General features: G+C 45.7%; 5 protein-coding genes across 5 annotated transcripts; 4 read left to right on the top strand and 1 right to left on the bottom strand.

Moving 5' to 3' along the window:
• Nucleotides 1–619: 619 nt before the first annotated feature.
• On the top strand, nucleotides 620–2,457 carry P175DRAFT_0492180 (putative metaphase-anaphase transition protein (Mlo2); the record flags this gene model as incomplete). Its single annotated transcript, XM_040895876.1, has 4 exons — nucleotides 620–732; nucleotides 833–887; nucleotides 950–2,387; nucleotides 2,450–2,457. The coding sequence occupies 4 exons, from the start codon at nucleotides 620–622 to the stop codon at nucleotides 2,455–2,457; spliced, it is 1,614 nt and encodes a 537-aa protein (XP_040752909.1).
• Nucleotides 2,458–2,838: 381 nt separating this feature from the next.
• ssn3 (cyclin-dependent serine/threonine protein kinase SSN3) lies at nucleotides 2,839–4,004 on the bottom strand (the record flags this gene model as incomplete). Its single annotated transcript, XM_040899283.1, has 2 exons — nucleotides 2,839–3,910; nucleotides 3,970–4,004. The coding sequence occupies 2 exons, from the start codon at nucleotides 4,002–4,004 to the stop codon at nucleotides 2,839–2,841; spliced, it is 1,107 nt and encodes a 368-aa protein (XP_040752908.1).
• A 1,656-nt stretch (nucleotides 4,005–5,660) lies between these two features.
• Nucleotides 5,661–6,387, top strand: P175DRAFT_0500410 (uncharacterized protein; the record flags this gene model as incomplete). Its single annotated transcript, XM_040896949.1, has 3 exons — nucleotides 5,661–5,848; nucleotides 6,017–6,185; nucleotides 6,268–6,387. Coding segments are annotated over 2 exons (183 nt in total), but the record flags the coding sequence as incomplete, so codon positions are not given.
• Nucleotides 6,388–9,340: 2,953 nt separating this feature from the next.
• P175DRAFT_0476740 (putative MFS glucose transporter) lies at nucleotides 9,341–11,340 on the top strand (the record flags this gene model as incomplete). The annotated part of the gene is made up of 2 exons (XM_040895290.1): nucleotides 9,341–9,439; nucleotides 9,513–11,340. 2 exons carry the CDS (start codon nucleotides 9,341–9,343, stop codon nucleotides 10,884–10,886), a joined length of 1,473 nt encoding a protein of 490 aa, XP_040752906.1. The 3' UTR covers nucleotides 10,887–11,340.
• Nucleotides 11,341–13,417: 2,077 nt separating this feature from the next.
• Nucleotides 13,418–17,365, top strand: P175DRAFT_0515642 (putative phosphatidylserine decarboxylase Psd2; the record flags this gene model as incomplete). The annotated part of the gene is made up of 6 exons (XM_040898868.1): nucleotides 13,418–13,633; nucleotides 13,820–14,035; nucleotides 14,097–14,517; nucleotides 14,579–16,063; nucleotides 16,117–16,868; nucleotides 16,942–17,365. 6 exons carry the CDS (start codon nucleotides 13,418–13,420, stop codon nucleotides 17,101–17,103), a joined length of 3,252 nt encoding a protein of 1,083 aa, XP_040752905.1. The 3' UTR covers nucleotides 17,104–17,365.
• Nucleotides 17,366–17,548: the final 183 nt, after the last annotated feature.

The raw sequence follows: 17,548 nt of genomic DNA, 5'->3' as shown, positions 1-17,548 counted from the left end.
CCGAGTTTGCTTGGCGTGTGTTGCGGCGCGCGGCTGAGACGCGTTCCAACGCGACAAAGCGCGTCTCTACCAATTATACCAGATTGGGACATATGGCTTTTTCAAGGATTCTACGGAGTACTATCACAACTCGAGATGGACTCAATGGGTAGTTATGTATAAGAAGAAGACTCAAATGGAATAGTTAGATTAAGCCAAGATGAGCTTTCAGCCAAACAATAGTGCTCAAGTTCGTTGCATATTTTGGGTTTCGTGCGATCCCGAGTAACGACAATAGGCTGGTAAGAGAGGCATACCAGATGCGATGTTCTCGAATCTCAAATTAGGCCTGTGAAATGCCTGATTGATTTGTCTTACTCTAGGATCTACGGAGTACATGTAAGAATGACCTGAAAACTGATTCATCTTGGTCGTCAAGCAACAAGTGAAGCCTTACAAAACGCAGAAGTGCAAACAATACAAACACTCAAAGTGGCTCGCGCCTCTGCGCGTTCCACCAGCATCAAGTAGGGAGCAGAAAACAAGCCTTCATTGAACTTTGGGGGGTTCTCTGTCAAATTCTGTCTCTTGTATGCTATTTTAACACAGGCATCTCAATTCATTGTCTCCTGGAAGCAAAATGAACAACCCTGACGCCATTGCGCCGTCCACCGCTGCGCAGACGAGGAACGGACATGATGTCGCCAACCGCCGTGCAAGTTGCAGCTCTGAGAACTCCCAGACTGCAAAAGAGTATGTATCAAATTAATCTTCATTTCATCGTTTTACAGTCCAGAATCGCATCACTACGCTCATACTGTTTATTGATTTCTTCCTAACAAAAATTCTCTAGATTCATCGAATCTCAGATGCGCCTTGAGGCCGATGCTCGAGAAATCCTTCCCTATGTAACTCCACCCTCTAGAGACTTGATAGCCTCATAACATTAGGAGTTAACTAACATGTCAAGTCATTCGACTCTTGTACGAAAGCTCTCGGCCCGCTACGACAAAGCCTCTTCGCTTGTTTGACCTGCAACCCTCCTCCCTCGACCGCGGATACGTCATACACCCCGGCAGGTGTGTGCTACTCATGCTCCATCGCTTGCCACGGAGAACATACACTTGTCGAACTATTTAACAAAAGAAATTTCGTTTGTGACTGTGGGACGACCCGCGTTCCAGCATCCACCCCGTGCACGCTTCGAAGCGATTCTAAGACTGGCGCAAAGGGTGTGCACTCGGAGGAACCGCACGTGGGCAACCGATACAACGGCAATTTTCAGAACAAATTCTGCGGCTGTGGAGAGGACTACGACGCGCATGAAGAAAAAGGTACTATGTTTCAATGTCTTGGTCTAGGAACATTTGAGACGGGTGGTTGTGGTGAGGACTGGTGGCATCCCGAATGCCTTATCGGTCTTTCACGGGATTGGTATAAGGATTTGAAAAAGAAGGAGAGAACCGAACACGACACTTCTACTGAAAAAGTCATTGTTGGTGATGATGATGATGATGATGAAACGCCCCTTCCTCCTGGATTCCCCGCGGAAGATGATTTCGAGACCTTCATATGCTACAAGTGCATCGAGTCCAACTCTTGGTTGAAAAAATATGCCGGAACACCGGGATTCCTCCCTCCTATCTTCAAAGAAGGTGGATTGCCAAAGTCCACAGAGCAAGACCGTGTACCTGTGCCGGGACAGTCGGCTCTGAACCCAGAAAGTGACTCCAACAGCAACCCCAAGAAACGCAAGGCAGAGGACGACGACGACGACGACGACGACGCAGAATCAGGGAACGAACCCGTTTCCAAGCGACCCAAAGAAGACAACGAAAACAAAGACACCTCCATCCCTGAACTCCCAGAACATCAACTCAAATCAGAACCCGAGCAACAATCCACAGCCCAAAAACCCAAACATGAATCTCTCCCTCAAACTCCACCCTCCGGCGTCTTCTCCCTCTTCGTCAAAGAAGACTTCCGGGACCACTTTTGCCGCTGCCCCGAATGCTACCCAAATCTAGCCCAGCACCTCCAACTCCGCGAGGAAGAAGAGACCTACGAACCCCCCCTCTCAGAAGACGGCGGCAACGGTGGGGGAAGCACGGGTACCGGGAGCCTTATTGACCGCGGGGAAGCTGCTCTGAGCAACATCGATCGGGTCCGTGCAATTGAAGGTGCAATGGTCTACAATCACTTACGCGACAAGGTTAAGGAGTTTCTGAAGCCGTTCGCGGAGAGCGGCACGGCAGTTGGGGCGGATGATATCAAGGCTTACTTTGAGAAACTTCGAGGCGATGAACAACATATTAAAGAAGCAGCTGGTAGGGCATATGCGTCAAACAGCAAAAATGCTGGTGCTGATGATGATAATGATGGCGGTAACAATCGTAGAGAACAGAGTGGTATGTTACCTTCTTTTCCCTTCCATTTGCATGGCTAATGCGTAATTACTGACCTATCATAGGTTATTAATCGTTTCTCCTTTTCTTCTTTTGATATATTGGGTTTCTCGGATTTATTTATGGACTTGATATATTCATGATTCTTGAGATGTAGCCCTGTGATAAGGACATTTAATGCCGTGCAAGATCTACATTTGATACTCCACATGATTGTTCAGTATTGGCAGCTTAAGAAAATAAATATGATCAAAACAATCGATCCTTATGAAGTTAGTACAGTATATTCATCCTCAAAGAACTGTACAAGTTTGGTCGTATATAGGACATCTGGTTCATGGAAAAATGGAAAACGCCAAAACCAATGCTGTGATGGAAATCCCAAAATGGCAACTCCTAGGTGCAAATATATTATGCTGCAAGCAATATTCATAATAGAGTAATCACGATTGGATTACTCCTTCAGGCGCTTCGTAGCGCGGCCCATCAGACTATCGTCGGGAAGTCCGCTTCGTTTGGTTCCTGGGAGGCTTCCGGATCGGATATCATTGTCATCCTGAGTAACACGTCGGTGGGGGTACTTGCCCTCCGATCCTGCGAAGCAATTAGATGGAATGGGTCCACCGTTCTTGAAGTAAGGATGCTCTAAAGCTTCGCTAGCAGTGATTCTCTTGGTTGGATCGTAGTCGAGTAAACGCGATAACAGATCAAAGCCATCCGCACCCGGAGTCCCCACGCTAGATGCCGAAGAATATCCACCATTCTTCAGACAACTCTGGTACCAACTTTCGAGATTCGATGACCTGCTAAAATGATTGGGCGCACGGGACATAGCCAGGGACTGAAGTTGGGAATATTCAGGCATTGAGACGATACCAGGCCAATTCTCTTTATGAGGTAAACCCATGATATCGATAATCTTCATCATCTGATTTCGTTGAAATGGAACTGTCTTCTTGCTGTCCATTTTGGCTTCTTCTCCTTTGAAAATCGGACGAAGAGATAGTAGTTCTGCAAAGATACAACCAACAGCCCAAAGGTCGACAGCAGGAGTATAGTGCCGACTACCCATGAGCAATTCCGGGGCACGGTACCAGATGGTAACAACAACCTTATCGCCGGAAAAAAGCGAATTCAGTGGCTTGTAAAACAGTCGTGCAAGCCCCAAATCTCCAATACGAATGGCCCCACTGGATGTCACGAGGATATTTGCGGGCTTTAAATCTCGGTGCAGAACCCAATTTGTGTGAAGATACAGTAAGCCGTTGAGTAGCTGAAACAAGATCGACCTCACCATAGGAGCCGGTATAGGATGTCGCTGTGGTTGAGTATGGTGATGGATAATCTGAAGAAGATCGTGCTCTGTGTATTCAAAGACCATGAAGATGCACTTATCTTCTAGAATGATTTCTGCTAATTGAACCACATTTGGATGGTCTAGCTCGGAGCAAAGAGCCATCTCCCGAATAGCAGACTGAGAGAGCCCTGTGTATTGGATGACCTCACCCTCTTTGTCGGGTTTGAACCTATTTAGACTATTAGCAACTAGTAAACTAGTACTTAGGCTAATGCTGCATTAAGGTACCAACTTTTTGATTGCAAATTCACCCTTTTGGCCATTTTTACTAATAGCCTTGTAGACTCGACCATAGGTACCACTGCTAATAAAGCCGACGATATGATACTTGTCTCGTACACGGACTTTGCTGGTGTATCCGGTCCCTGATTTTCTTGAACTTAGACTATCTTTGCATGAGAAAATAGTTAGTATTGATTAGCCAGACAATTGTAATGGGTTAAATGAAATCCAAAAACATTAGTGAAAACTATAGAGTGCAAGGAAAAAACCAAGAGGCTGGTCTAAGAACTATAACAACAAAGAAAAAGTAAAGAAAACAATATTGGGTGTCTCTCAAGCTATGGCAGACTATGAGAGCTAAAAAAAGGAAACAATTACCACGTGGATAAAACCCGCCTAGTGAATTGAAGAACGGGAAATTCCTTCCAAGCATGATGAAAGAATAACAGGCAGTCAAATAGGTGCAACCCGAGAATCACCAGCAAAGGGTTCAAGAAGGTCATATATATAGAAAAGGCAGTGACAGAGGCCTCTTTCACCGGTGTACATATGGATGGGTGAGACCAACAGCGGGATGCGGGTGGCAAAGGACGGAACAGTGCAAAAATAAAATAAAATAAAAATCGAGACAGACAGACGGTTTGATAATAATAGAACAGAAGGAGAAAGGGAAAGGGGGGGGATAATAATATTAAGCAGTATTACCATCGACAGCGGCCTGCAGACTCTTTTTGAGCGAGAGACTCTGGCTGACGGTCGCCGCTGCGGGCCTGGAGGTTGCAGTTAAAGGGCCGGATGAGGAAGGCGGGTTTGTCAGACTCATGGAGAACCGAGAGAAAGGGTAGGAAGGTGGTGGTGGAGAGGAGAAGTGGAGGCAGCCGATGGGTTAGCTATCAATCAGGAGCCGGGAGGACACTCGGAGCCCATGGAAACAAGAGTGACGCGCGGAACAGGACACGGAGAAATGGATATCCGCTAAAACATTGTAGTCAGAGCTGCAGGAATAAATAGTAATATAAACTAATGGAAATTGATGAATGAATGATGGGGATGAGAGAAACAGACGATGGTTGGTGGTAGATGAGAATGAAGCTCGTAACATCGACCTTTGCAGCTCTCTTAGGCTGGTTCATGGTTAGTCAGCATTTGGGCCTGCAAGTTGATTTGCTTTTTAGGGGCCCCAAGGACTACCTAGGTACAATAGACACTGCTCCTTAGTGGTTGGACTAATCCATCCCTGAGCACTCGCAGCCTCTATTAAGGGGTGGGTGTAAAGGGGTTCTAACCAGGCATTTCGGCCAGGTATCTCCGACCCTTTACTGCCGTAAGGTAGCAGTGGTACTTGATTTTTCGGAGTTCTCTAGAATACTCCGTGCATACGAAGTAAGGCTTATCTATGGTGGTCAATAATTACCTAGTTAGTATCAACGTATCAAGTCATATCTATCTCTAGTAATTTGGGATGAATTGTCATTTACAGTAAACTGATACTTCGTCTCTATCCGACCTAACACTTTTTGGTGATGGAGAAAAAGAGCTCCCGAGGTCTGTTTGATACTGCTAGCGGAATTACTATGTTCCTGTAGGGATCGCCAATTGGCGGAATCCCCGCTAACTACAAAAATACCCGGATTATATCTAGAGATATACGTGGAGTTGCTCCTAGACCTTCTTATTAAATAATATATGAAAGTCCCCCTCAAACACCCGTGGTATGACCCGTACACCGTGCTGAGTTCTACGCGCGCTTCGGAAGAACTATGGCCCGCAGGGCCATCTTTTCCGTGCTGTAGAACCTGGGGATGTTGCTTAACCTGTTAGCTATAGAGATTCCTATATTATCTACTTTTATAAGTTATTACTATGCTAATACCTACTTCAATGCCTACTTGAATGCCTGCTAATACCTGCTTTAATACCTGCTTTAATACCTGCTTTAATACCTGCTTTAATACCTGCTTTAATACCTGCTTTAATACCTTCTTTAATGCCTGCTTTGATGCCTGCTTTGATGCCTGCTAATACCTGCTTTACATAATACTTGCTTTAATACCTGCTTGAATGCCTGCTTCAATACCTACTTGAATGCCTACTTGAATGCCTACTTAAATGCCTACTTGAATGCCTACTTGAATGCCTACTTGAATGCCTACTTGAATGCCTACTTGAATGCCTGCTAATACTTGCTTTAATACCTACTTGAATGCCTGCTTTAATACCTGCTTTAATACCTACTTGAATGCCTGCTAATACCTGCTTCAATACCTATTTTAATGCCTGCTTTGATGCCTGCTAATACTTGCTTTAATGCCTACTTTAATACCTCCTTTAATGCCTGCTAATATGCCTACTTGAATGCCTGCTTGAATGCCTACTTGAATGCCTACTTGAATGCCTACTTGAATGCCTACTTGAATGCCTGCTAATACTTGCTTCAATGCCTACTTGAATGCCTACTTTAATACTTACTTGAATGCCTGCTTTAATACCTGCTAATACCTACTTGAATGCCTACTTGAATGCCTACTTGAAGGACTACTTGAATGCCTACTTTAGTGCCTCCTTTAATATCTACTTTAATACCTATTTTAATTCTAACTTCCATGCTTGCATTAATATAGTAGCTATCATACTAATATGCAAGCCGCCGAGCGTAGTGAGGATTTGAGGCTAGTATTGACTAAATAGCTAGCATTGTCCTTACTACAGAGGACTCTTCCAGATTCACTATAGGAAAAAACTGGGTATCTTGATTTATCAGTACTAGTCAGAGATTAAGAGTCACTTTATACGAGGACTTAAAGGTCTTAAATTAGTGATCTGTACGGAGTAGTATGGGATCTATTAGGGGTTCTACTATAAATGATGGTATGAACTGATGGCTTGGGCTGTTCTTTAGGAAAAGACGGTGAGAGGGGAATATTTACATACAAATCAATAACCAGTAAATACTCCACAGATTGGCTACCCCTGAAGGATAGTCAGACCTAGGTAGTAAATCCAATATCACTCAGCCCCCTTTCTTCCTTTTCTCTATTACCTGCACTTACTCCATCAAGAAGGTCATACCTCTATTTTTTTCCCTACCTTCGCAGAAATTGCGGCTACGATCATTTTTTCTGATCTGATGGACACTACGAGTGACTTTTCTTTCCCACCTGGTATTAGCCTACAGGATGTCAAGGGACGTGGAACAAGTGGAATGGCAGTCTTAGGCCCAAAAAATAAGTATATTATCAAGTTTCCCCTTGGTGATGATGATGAATGTGCCCATTGTGATCGTGAAAGGGAGATATATGCATCAGCTTTTAGAATTTTTATTATATCCACGGCCATCCTCTCTCTTGAAATTCCGTGGTAGTACAAGCCATGGTATTCTACTGGATTATGTAGAGCCCAGCCCGGTACGACAATTTTTAAGAAAATCACAATATTCAATTCCCTTGTCTACTTTGCTTTGTTGGGCGCAACAAGCAGCAGAAGTATTATAATTTATTTATTCAAATAGAATCTATCATGGTGATGTGAGCTGTACAAACTTTTTTCTTGACCAATCTCTGGACCTGAAGGTTGGTGATTTTACTAGCCCATTTAACAATTCACCTGCTACTAGTATTCTGCAACCTTTACTAGAGGACATATCGAATTACGGCTCTGCTCTTTATGAGATGACAACAGGCTAATTACCCTATAAAGATCTTTCTGAAGAAGAAAGAGAGCAGAAACTTAAGGGAAAATTATTTCTAGATCTTACAAGTATAGAATTGAAATCAATAATTCTTCAATATTAGGATGGTCACTATACTAGCTTTGCAAGTATCTTAGATGATATTAATACCGCATGTATGTTTGCTATCTCAAAAAAAGCCATTGCCATACTCGCCCATGAATAGATCTGGAATACTCCCAGTAATCCTCTTTTACAAAAGCATTCGCCTTTATACTTCTTATTCATGTTGTTGACAACTTCTTTGAGATACTAATTCAATATGGATGGCAAACCTTCAAACAGCTATAGCAAGTCTCAGAAATGGCATATGAGAGCATCTAAGGACAAGCTAATGATGCTTAACACACTTGTAACATGGTCCAGGAATGCTGGTGGTACCCTAGTCCTAAGGAGCTGGCTGAGGGTTAGGGCAGTTTTTCCTCTTGGGGCACACATGCTTAGGGCTTTTTTGGCAGTTCTTGTATATGATATCATATTGGTGATAGTAAAACATGATGGATTGGTCAAATTATTTGGCTTAGACAAGATTGTTCTTCAAAGAAGTTTGTATTATCTAGAGGAAATAATTCTGGTTGAGCGCAGGATAGTGAGGTATATGGTGTTGTATCTGTGGGCCTCAAGCACCAAACGCTTGCAGGTATGGTCGTATCATTTATTCTTTAGCTTGGTCTCCTTGTTGCAGGAGGGTTCCAGTTAACTGGGGATAGCCTGAGTAGATGATTCATATTAGTTCGCCGGTTGTGTGCATATCTATGTAGTGGATGAGTTCTGGACCGACCTGGAGGGGTTGAGCTACGTCCATATTAGTTGTATATATTATTTGGTGTGTTGGGATGGTTCAGATTGAGGCTGAGAGCTGGAGAGAGTTCGTAATAGCTAGGAGATAGATACACCTTTTTGGTGTGTTTGAGGACAGGGCTTCCACAATATTAAAAAATATCTCATAAGGTAGATTCAAGAGATGTATTTACACAAGATTAGTAAATTTTGAAAGGAAAAAATTAAAGGGAAGCGTACTTTTAAGACATGGGTAGCTGATAAAAGAGGAAATATATAGCTTAAGGTATATGGAGTTGGCCTTACTTTATAGTCTAATAGGATAACAGTCAGTAGAAATGCCAATTGTCGATATACTGTGGTTTAAGAACAGTGCTTGAGTTCCCGTCGTTAAGAAAATGCATCTATACATAACTGTATATATACACAATAACTGTAGCGGGATTGAGAATCATTAGCTAGAAAAGCCCGGTGGACATGGAGCCTAGATTCGCTGCCTTTTTAGATCTGCTAGGTTGGTTAGGCTCCGATTTATTAATACTAGATTTATACTCTGAGTTAACTAACTACCTACCTAAGGTAGTTATAGGGCACTTTGTAGTCTGTACTGTGTAAGTCAAATATATGAAGCCCTCCAAATAGGGTATATTTCCTAATTCGGAATAGAACAATTTGGTAACAGCAAGACGGAGTTATCTAATCCCGATGCGGTCTGTCTCTCTGCAACGTCATCTCACCATCCACAGCCATCAACCATACTCGATAAATAGTCTGCTCAGGGTAGGTATGATACAGGTCTAGAGTCACAGCTATTCAATTCAAAAGTGCTTCTACGGACCATCCCCACGTCCAAGGAGTTCCGATTTCATTATGCCGACGGGGGACGTGGCCCGATCGAACGTCACACCATACCTCATCTACCTCGTGTTTATCACCACCTTAGGTCCACTTCAGTTCGGATACCACTTGGTAAGCTTTAAATCTTTACTGCTGGTAAGCTCTGACTGATGGCCTGATAATCACTGACCATGGTTTATGACAGGCCGAGCTGAATGCACCCCAAGCCGTGATTACCTGCGAGCGCAAAAGCATACATTCCTCCACCCCCCAAATATCGGTCAATTTACCACAATGTATCCCCATGACCCCATCCCAATTCGGCCTGGTATCATCAATTTACACACTGGGTGGTCTTTTGGGGGCTCTGCTGGCAGGGCCGGTCTCGACAAAACACGGACGTTCGTTTGCTTTACGTGCCACGACTCTTTTCTTCATCTTGGGACCCGTGGCTGAGACCCTGGCATCAAATATCCCGGTACTCAGCATTGGTAGACTTCTGTCCGGTGTCGGATCGGGAGCAGCCATTGTGGTTGGCCCAATCTACATTTCAGAGATCGCTCCTCCCAGCGCCAGGGGCTTCTTTGGCGCTTTCACACAGGTTATGACCAATGTTGGTATTCTGCTTACCCAGACATTAGGTTATTTCTTCAGTGAGGGAAGCATGTGGAGAATTATACTAGCAATTGCCGGTATTATAGGAGCCATGGAGCTGCTTGGTCTTACTTTAGTTCCAGAGAGTCCTACCTGGCTCGCAGAACATCAGAAAGGAGATTTAGCCCGTCGTGTACTCCAGCGGATCCGCGGGAAAGATATCGATATTCGAGGAGAATTAGAAGGCGCAATAATCGCGAGCTCTAGTGACGAGGCTGGAGAAGAGCAGTCGCTGCTCACTCCCCCATCTAGTAACCTGCCCCCAAAACAGCCTCCGATAACCATGGCTCGGGTGTTCATGGACCCTGATTACCGCCCAGCCATCATTGCTGTTGTTGGAGTCATGGTCGCCCAGCAATTTACGGGTATTAACAGCATTATCATGTACAGTGTCTCCCTTTTGCAGAGTATTTTACCCACAACAGCAGCACTGCTTTCTGTGCTGATCTCCGCCATCAATCTCATCATGACCCTTGCTTGTTCACCGTTGCCGGATAAGATTGGCCGAAAATCCTGTCTTTTGCTCAGCATCAGCGGGATGGGATTCAACTCTATCCTACTCGCGGTAGGGATCTATTTCAATATGAAACCCCTATGTGCAGTCGCCGTTCTACTCTTTGTTGCTTCGTTTGCAGTTGGTTTGGGCCCTGTACCATTCATTTTGGCCTCTGAGCTCGTCGGCCCGGAGGCCGTGGGGGCCACACAGAGCTGGGCGTTGGCTGCCAATTGGACTGCCACCTTTATTGTGGCACAGTTCTTTCCGATGTTAAATGATGCCTTGGGCGGCAGGGGTAAGATTTACTGGCTCTTTGCCGTGATGGCCGGCATCTTTGGGGGTTTCATTTATTTCAGGGTACCAGAAACCAACGGCAAAAAGAGTATGGACGAAGTATGGGGCAGAGAAGATCAACGAAGAAGGGACTGAGAATGGGATATTGCTACTTCTAGTATTTTCTCAGGCTGACGTGTTCCATATGCCACCCATCCGACATATCCCCTTCTGTCTGTCTCTCTTTCCTTTCTTTTTTAGTATAGTATTGTAATTGCGCAGTGGTGCATATTTCACTCGCCGGACTGAGGAATGGCATATCCAATAAATACTCGGAGTTAGCACACGCCCTAAGAGATGCATGCTATCTCCATCAACACTCCATACATAGACCCTGCCTTGCCCGCGACACGGGAGAAGAGCGCAAATCGAATGCGGGTATCAATCATGAGGTCGGAGCGATGAAAAGTGGCATGCTCAAACAGGACACTCCGGAGGGAGGCGGAAGAGGTGTCTAGACGGTCTCGAGGATGACGACTCTCTCCTCACCTATGATTACTTAATTATCTATGATTCCATAAATTGACGCTAAATACTAATTCCGTGAAACATTGTCTTATTTCATTCGTCAGCATTTTGACCTAGGTATCATCCTACCTACCTAAGGTACTGAGTACTCTGCAGGTCCATGGAGTCGACCAGGCGACCTTAAATCATCCCAGTGTGGGTTCTTTCTGCCGCGCACAATTTGCACCATGAAAAGGCCCGGCCCTTCTCCCGCCCCATTTCCCTCCTCTTCGGCCCTGATTTGAAAATCTTTGTGTCCTCCCGTCCTCAGCTCCAATTTAAATAACGAACTCTTTGCTTCAGATGGATTGTTATGAACGTCGATATCGAGGTGGATCGAGCGCGAATGCAGTCGGTGCGGGGCAGGGAATGACAGGCCCAGCATCCATCCGTATCAATCCCTCCTGTGAGTAGATAGTACTCTCAGAGTCGACGTCAGATTTATATATATTACTAGGACTAACCCTTTTTTTTTTTTTTTCGGTCTGATTATCTACTCCAGTCTCCAGGTTCGGTCGGAAGAGACAATGAATAAGAATATCGGAGATTGGTTGAACATGTACTCCGCTGGGTCCACTACTGCTCTATGATGCAAGACAAGATGTATGTAGGTACACTCCGTACCTACCTAGTACTCCATGCAACGCATGATGGACATACTCTGGAAGTTTGTAAACTCCTCCCTACGGACTGATTTGATAAAATGCTATATTGAAAGGGTTACTCCAGATTGAAGTTTCCCGCTACGTCCTCCTCATAGCACTGGACAGTCCGGGTGCAGACGGGAAGAATCAAGCTGCGGGATTTTCGTGCGGAGGTGGCGTTACTCGAAGCTTCGAATCTCCCAACAGGATCCGGATACTGGACATACCTACCAGGCTAGACGGCAGCTAGTACTCCGTAGAGGAGGAGTAATGAAGGAAAGGGGAAAAGCATGGAATTCTATTTGTGTCCAACATAAACTGCGGAAAATACATAATACTCTCTAGCCACAGCATTTCTTGGCAGAATAGGCAGCCACTTCCTCTCGTCTTGGTGTTTTTTTTTTGTTTTTTTTTACATGCTCTGCTGTTTCTGCTGTTACTCTTGCTTATCAAGAAGTTGAGTAGTTAATGGGGAGTCTGGTTCGGAGTGGATCGACCAATGCTTCTTTAGGTAGAACTTTAGGGAGGTTCCCTGTTTTTCAAAAGCGCCAATGAATAATGCCCCGTCTAGTCAGTTGCTTCTTGAGTCATGTTGTGGTGAAAGTAGCCAGAGGTTCCAAGACTGTATACTACTGTAGATGATGAGATGTCAGAGTATGATTATTACTTCTGACCAGTTAGTTAGTTAGTTAGTTACTATAAGATCATGAGTGTAAGATTGTTCATATAAGACCTGTCAATCACTGCCCCCAGGCTATGTCTAGTTGAAAAAAAAAAAGCCTCACCATACCAACAACCACCAAGAATCCAGTGTAGTAGTAATAATAGTAGTAATAATAGTAATAATATAATCATAATCCTCTACTCCGTACAGCCATTCTTATTAACTTCCTTATTCCCATCGTAAAACCCCACTATTAGATTCCTGTTGCGTCTCCTTTCCCTGCTCACCACTACGACTACTAGACTACCCACACATAGGAGAAGTGGCCGATTGCCCAACTCGTCTTCCCTTCTTCGCTCGCTCTAAGTTTCTCTTCTCAAGAAATTTATCTTTTCCTGTAAATCTATTTTAGTCCTATTGTAGCAGCAGTGAACCTTCTTCCCCCTCTCTCTCCAGTTCTGCAGACACTCTCATTTTTTGGTTCTATTGGATCGTCCCGAAGGCAGATCTTAGATCGACTCCAGCACGAGAAAATCGACGGACACCTTCAACTTGACACGAAGGGAGGCAACCACACCGCGACCTCTCTCCGTCGCTGGGCCTTTCAGCCCACGCACGCGCACAGGCCATTCTATCGCCAATTTCCTCCCCCCCTCCCCCAAATTCTATTCTATCTCCAGCTTATTTCAGAAATCTTTTCTTTCCTCAGGTTTCTCCTCCAGGTGTTGATTTGCCCTCCTCGTTGTCGCCACGCTCGTCCGCCGGGCTCCGTCCAACCTGTTTCCCCCCCGCACTTCCCGACGACGGCCATCATGGTGCGGCTTCCATTGCCCCAACGTCTCAGCTCGCATTTGAGCACGAGAAGCAATGCTTCCACACCAGGTCAGAGTCGAAGCACCAGTCCCATGAGGTCTCCGGACCTGAAGTCGTTGATTCTAAAAGTTTCCGTCATAAAGGTGAGTAGCATGGGCAACCGCGCGCTGAACAGCTCAGCTCATTTGGAGCTCTCCGACCGTAGTTTCTTGTTCGTGTATCTCATTATCATTTTAGGGGAGGAATCTGGCGGCGAAAGACCGAGGAGGCACAAGCGACCCAGTAAGCATCCCCTGAGTGAGAGGATCCAATTAGAAGGACAAGAGATGCGAAAACCGAACCCAAAAGAGACAAGCAGCGGCATTGACAGTGAACGATAAAACTAACGACCTCACTCTCAGTACCTGATAGTTACCCTTGGGGATGCCCGACAATCAACCCCCACGATATTTAAAACATTAAACCCGGAATGGAACGTGACTTTTGAAATGCCAGTCGTCGGTGTTCCACTACTTGAATGTATCTGCTGGGACCATGACCGATTTGGCAAAGATTACCTGGGCGAGTTTGACATTGCATTGGAGGACATATTTTCGGATGGAAACATCCAGCAACAGGTGCGTATCCGCGGTCTTTTGATATACCTGCTGGGACCAATGAGCTCATAATTGTTGGTAGCCAAAATGGTACACCCTGAAATCGAATCGAAAACCGACCAAGAAGAAGGATAGCAACATTTCGGGAGAAATTCTCCTACAATTTTCGTTATTGGACCCGACAACCCCGACTACATCGTCTGCAGAAATATACTCCAAGTTCAAAAGCCTCGTTTGCGCCGGAGAAGAGGACGATTACTTCCCTCCTGTCTCGTCAAATCTAGAGGAATCTGGTGAGCGAGACGAAGAGACATCCGATGAGACGGATGATCCAACAAAGCCGGAGATCGTGGAAAAGCGGAGGAGAAGGCTACGGTTGAAGCGTCTGAAGCGCAAGTCATTGGCGGCGAGGGCATATCAGTTCTCGGGCGCCGGAAATGGTGTCCAAGGTATTGTGTTTATGGAAATCGTCAAGGTGACTGATCTCCCACCTGAGCGAAATGGTAAAAAAAAAAATCCCCCTGTTTGTTCCCTTGAACACTTGCAGAAGCTAATCAGTTGCAGTCACTCGTACCTCCTTTGATATGGATCCGTTCGTCGTCACCTCGCTAGGACGCAAGACTTTGAGAACACCGGTTGTGCGCCACAACCTGAACCCAGTATATCACGAGAAAATGGTCTTCCAAGTTATGAAACATGAGCAGTTGTACACAATGAGTTTTACCGTTATGGATAGGGACAAATTCTCAGGCAATGATTTCGTTGCTTCTGCAGGATTCCCGCTTCAAACTCTTATCCAAGCTGCTCCTGAAGCCGACCCAGAGACTGGCCTGTATAAATTCTTAGAGCCGTCTCTTGATCCACCAACCCCCGAGGAGCCCGCTCCCATCGCAAAATCCGATGTCAAAATCGAGATTAGCCCATCCCCCTCATCAACCAGCTTATCAAAACTATCGCGGCCAAGCATGAGATCCAGGAGTTCTGCCGCCTCCTTATCTGCCCTAGTGCAACAGGATCCCCTAGGTACACTCCCTTCGTTAGCTATTCCAGATGAAGGTGCAAGTAGCAGCATCTCAAGTGCGCCTACAGCAGTGAATACTGCGATTAAACCGGTTTCTTATGAGTCAGATGGCCTTCGGTTGTATACAATTCCCTTGGTCCTGAAGAACAAGGAAAGATGGGAAGATAAACACTCCCCGCAAATTATCGTCAAAGCCAAATACATGCCGTACCGTGCATTGCGACAACAGTTCTGGAGGTTGATGCTGCGTCAATACGACGCGGATGACAGCGGTCGCATCGACAAGGTTGAGCTGACCACGATGCTGGATACCCTCGGATCAACTTTGAAGGAGTCTACGATCGATAGTTTCTTCGACCGCTTTGCTTTAGAGAACGAATCAACTGACATCCAAAGCCTAACCTTTGACCAAGTTGTTATGTGTCTTGAAGATACCCTCCAGGCGCTACAAAAAGACCAAAGAACGATGGGCAAGAAAACTTCACCGACTCCATCAACAGGTAGCCAAGAAAGTGAGGATCAATCAAGTGGTGATGACCTCGCATTTGAAATCGGCACCTCTCTACCAACCCATCAGGCAACTTCCGCCCCGACATTGTTTTCAATGGACCAGCTCTCTTCGAACGACGAGGACCTTCGTCCGGACGACCTAGGCGATGAAGGCGGCGAAGAGCATGTCATTGAACTTCGAGAATGTCCTCTTTGCCATCAGCCCCGACTTTCTAAACGCTCTGATGCAGATATTATCACACATATAGCTACCTGTGCCAGCCAGGATTGGCGACAGGTCGATAATCTCGTCATGGGCGGCTTTGTGACCTCCAGCCAGGCACAACGCAAGTGGTATACCAAAGTCATCACCAAGATTTCTTACGGTGGCTATAAGCTAGGTGCGAACTCGGCGAATATTCTTGTCCAAGACCGTATCACTGGACAGATCAATGAAGAGCGAATGAGTGTCTACGTTCGTCTCGGTATTCGTCTTCTATATAAGGGTCTCAAGAGCCGGGAAATGGAGAAGAAGAGAAGTATTTATTTCGTGAAGCATTTGGTTTTCCTCGAAGCTAACAAGGGTGTATAGTTCGCAAAATTCTCAAGTCGCTTAGTATCAAACAGGGAAGGAAGTACGATGATCCAGACTCTGCCAGCCAGATTCGGGACTTTATCAACTTCCACCAACTAGATCTAACAGAGGTCTTGCTACCTCTGGATCAGTTTAGGAATTTCAATGAATTCTTCTACCGCGCACTAAAGCCCGGTGCCCGGCCTTGCTCGGCTCCGGATGAGCCCAGGATTGTCGTTTCCCCTGCCGATTGCCGAACTGTTGTGTTTGATCGGATTGATGAAGCAACCGGTATCTGGGTCAAGGGAAGGGAGTTCTCCATCAAGAGACTCCTTGGAGATGCTTACCCGGAAGACGTTTCACGTTACCAAAACGGAGCCTTGGGAATCTTCCGCCTTGCGCCCCAGGATTACCATCGGTTCCATATTCCCGTTGATGGAATCGTGGGAGCCCCGAAGACCATCGAAGGAGAATACTATACAGTGAACCCGATGGCCATTCGCTCTGCACTAGATGTGTATGGCGAGAATGTGAGAGTTCTTGTTCCGATTGATTCGGTTGCCCATGGACGCGTCATGGTGGTTTGTGTGGGTGCCATGATGGTCGGAAGCACCGTCATTACGCGCAAGACAGGAGAGAAGGTTTCTCGGGCGGAGGAGCTCGGATACTTTAAGTTTGGTGGAAGTACCATTCTACTTCTCTTTGAAGAAGGGGTAATCAACTTCGACAGTGATCTGGCGGATAACTCAAGAGGGCGTTTGGAAACTTTGGTAAGCAAAGCAGCTTGAACCCCCTTGCTGTTCCTAGCGCATGACTTTGACCCAGGCTAACTTTCATTATCAGGTCCGAGTGGGTATGTCAGTGGGACACAGCCCTGAAATCCCCGAGTATGAGCCTGACCTACCGAAGAAACCGGAAAATGTCAGTTTTGAAGATTTGCAGGCTGCCAGGCGCAGAATCGAGGGCAGCTTAGCACCTCCCCCCAGCACCTCCCCCCAGCTGTGAATACGGCCTGGGTTTTACTATCATGTAGCGAGAAAGGGGATACACTGCTTTATGGCGTTATGGGATGACTTTTCAAGGCCCGGCCGGCGCCTTTCGTAGCATATAACTAGCAAATTACAAAAGGCTGCTATTGGGGACTGTGCCCATGTCCCATGCTAGTTTTGGAGGGTACTGCGGCTATCCATGCATACATAGACTTGAAGGTAGCATATATTACATGATGTGTGTTTATAAGGAATTATGTATAACTATTCAAATAAAGGTTTTTATTGTCTGTCCACCTTACTATAACTATAGTTACAGAGTATATAAATTAGAAAAAAGAACCGGTGTCTCCAAAAGCAGACTAGCGCCGTCCCCACGCGCCACGACCAAAACAACCGCGTGCTGCGGGCGACTTGAAGCAAATCCCCCCCTCAGAAAAGTCAACCCCAACGACTTGCTT

The sequence above is a fragment of the Aspergillus ochraceoroseus genome (genome assembly GCF_002846915.1).
Source record: "Aspergillus ochraceoroseus IBT 24754 chromosome Unknown P175scaffold_3, whole genome shotgun sequence".
Classification (NCBI taxonomy): domain Eukaryota; kingdom Fungi; phylum Ascomycota; class Eurotiomycetes; order Eurotiales; family Aspergillaceae; genus Aspergillus; species Aspergillus ochraceoroseus.
This window is presented reverse-complemented; position numbering and strand designations above follow the sequence as displayed.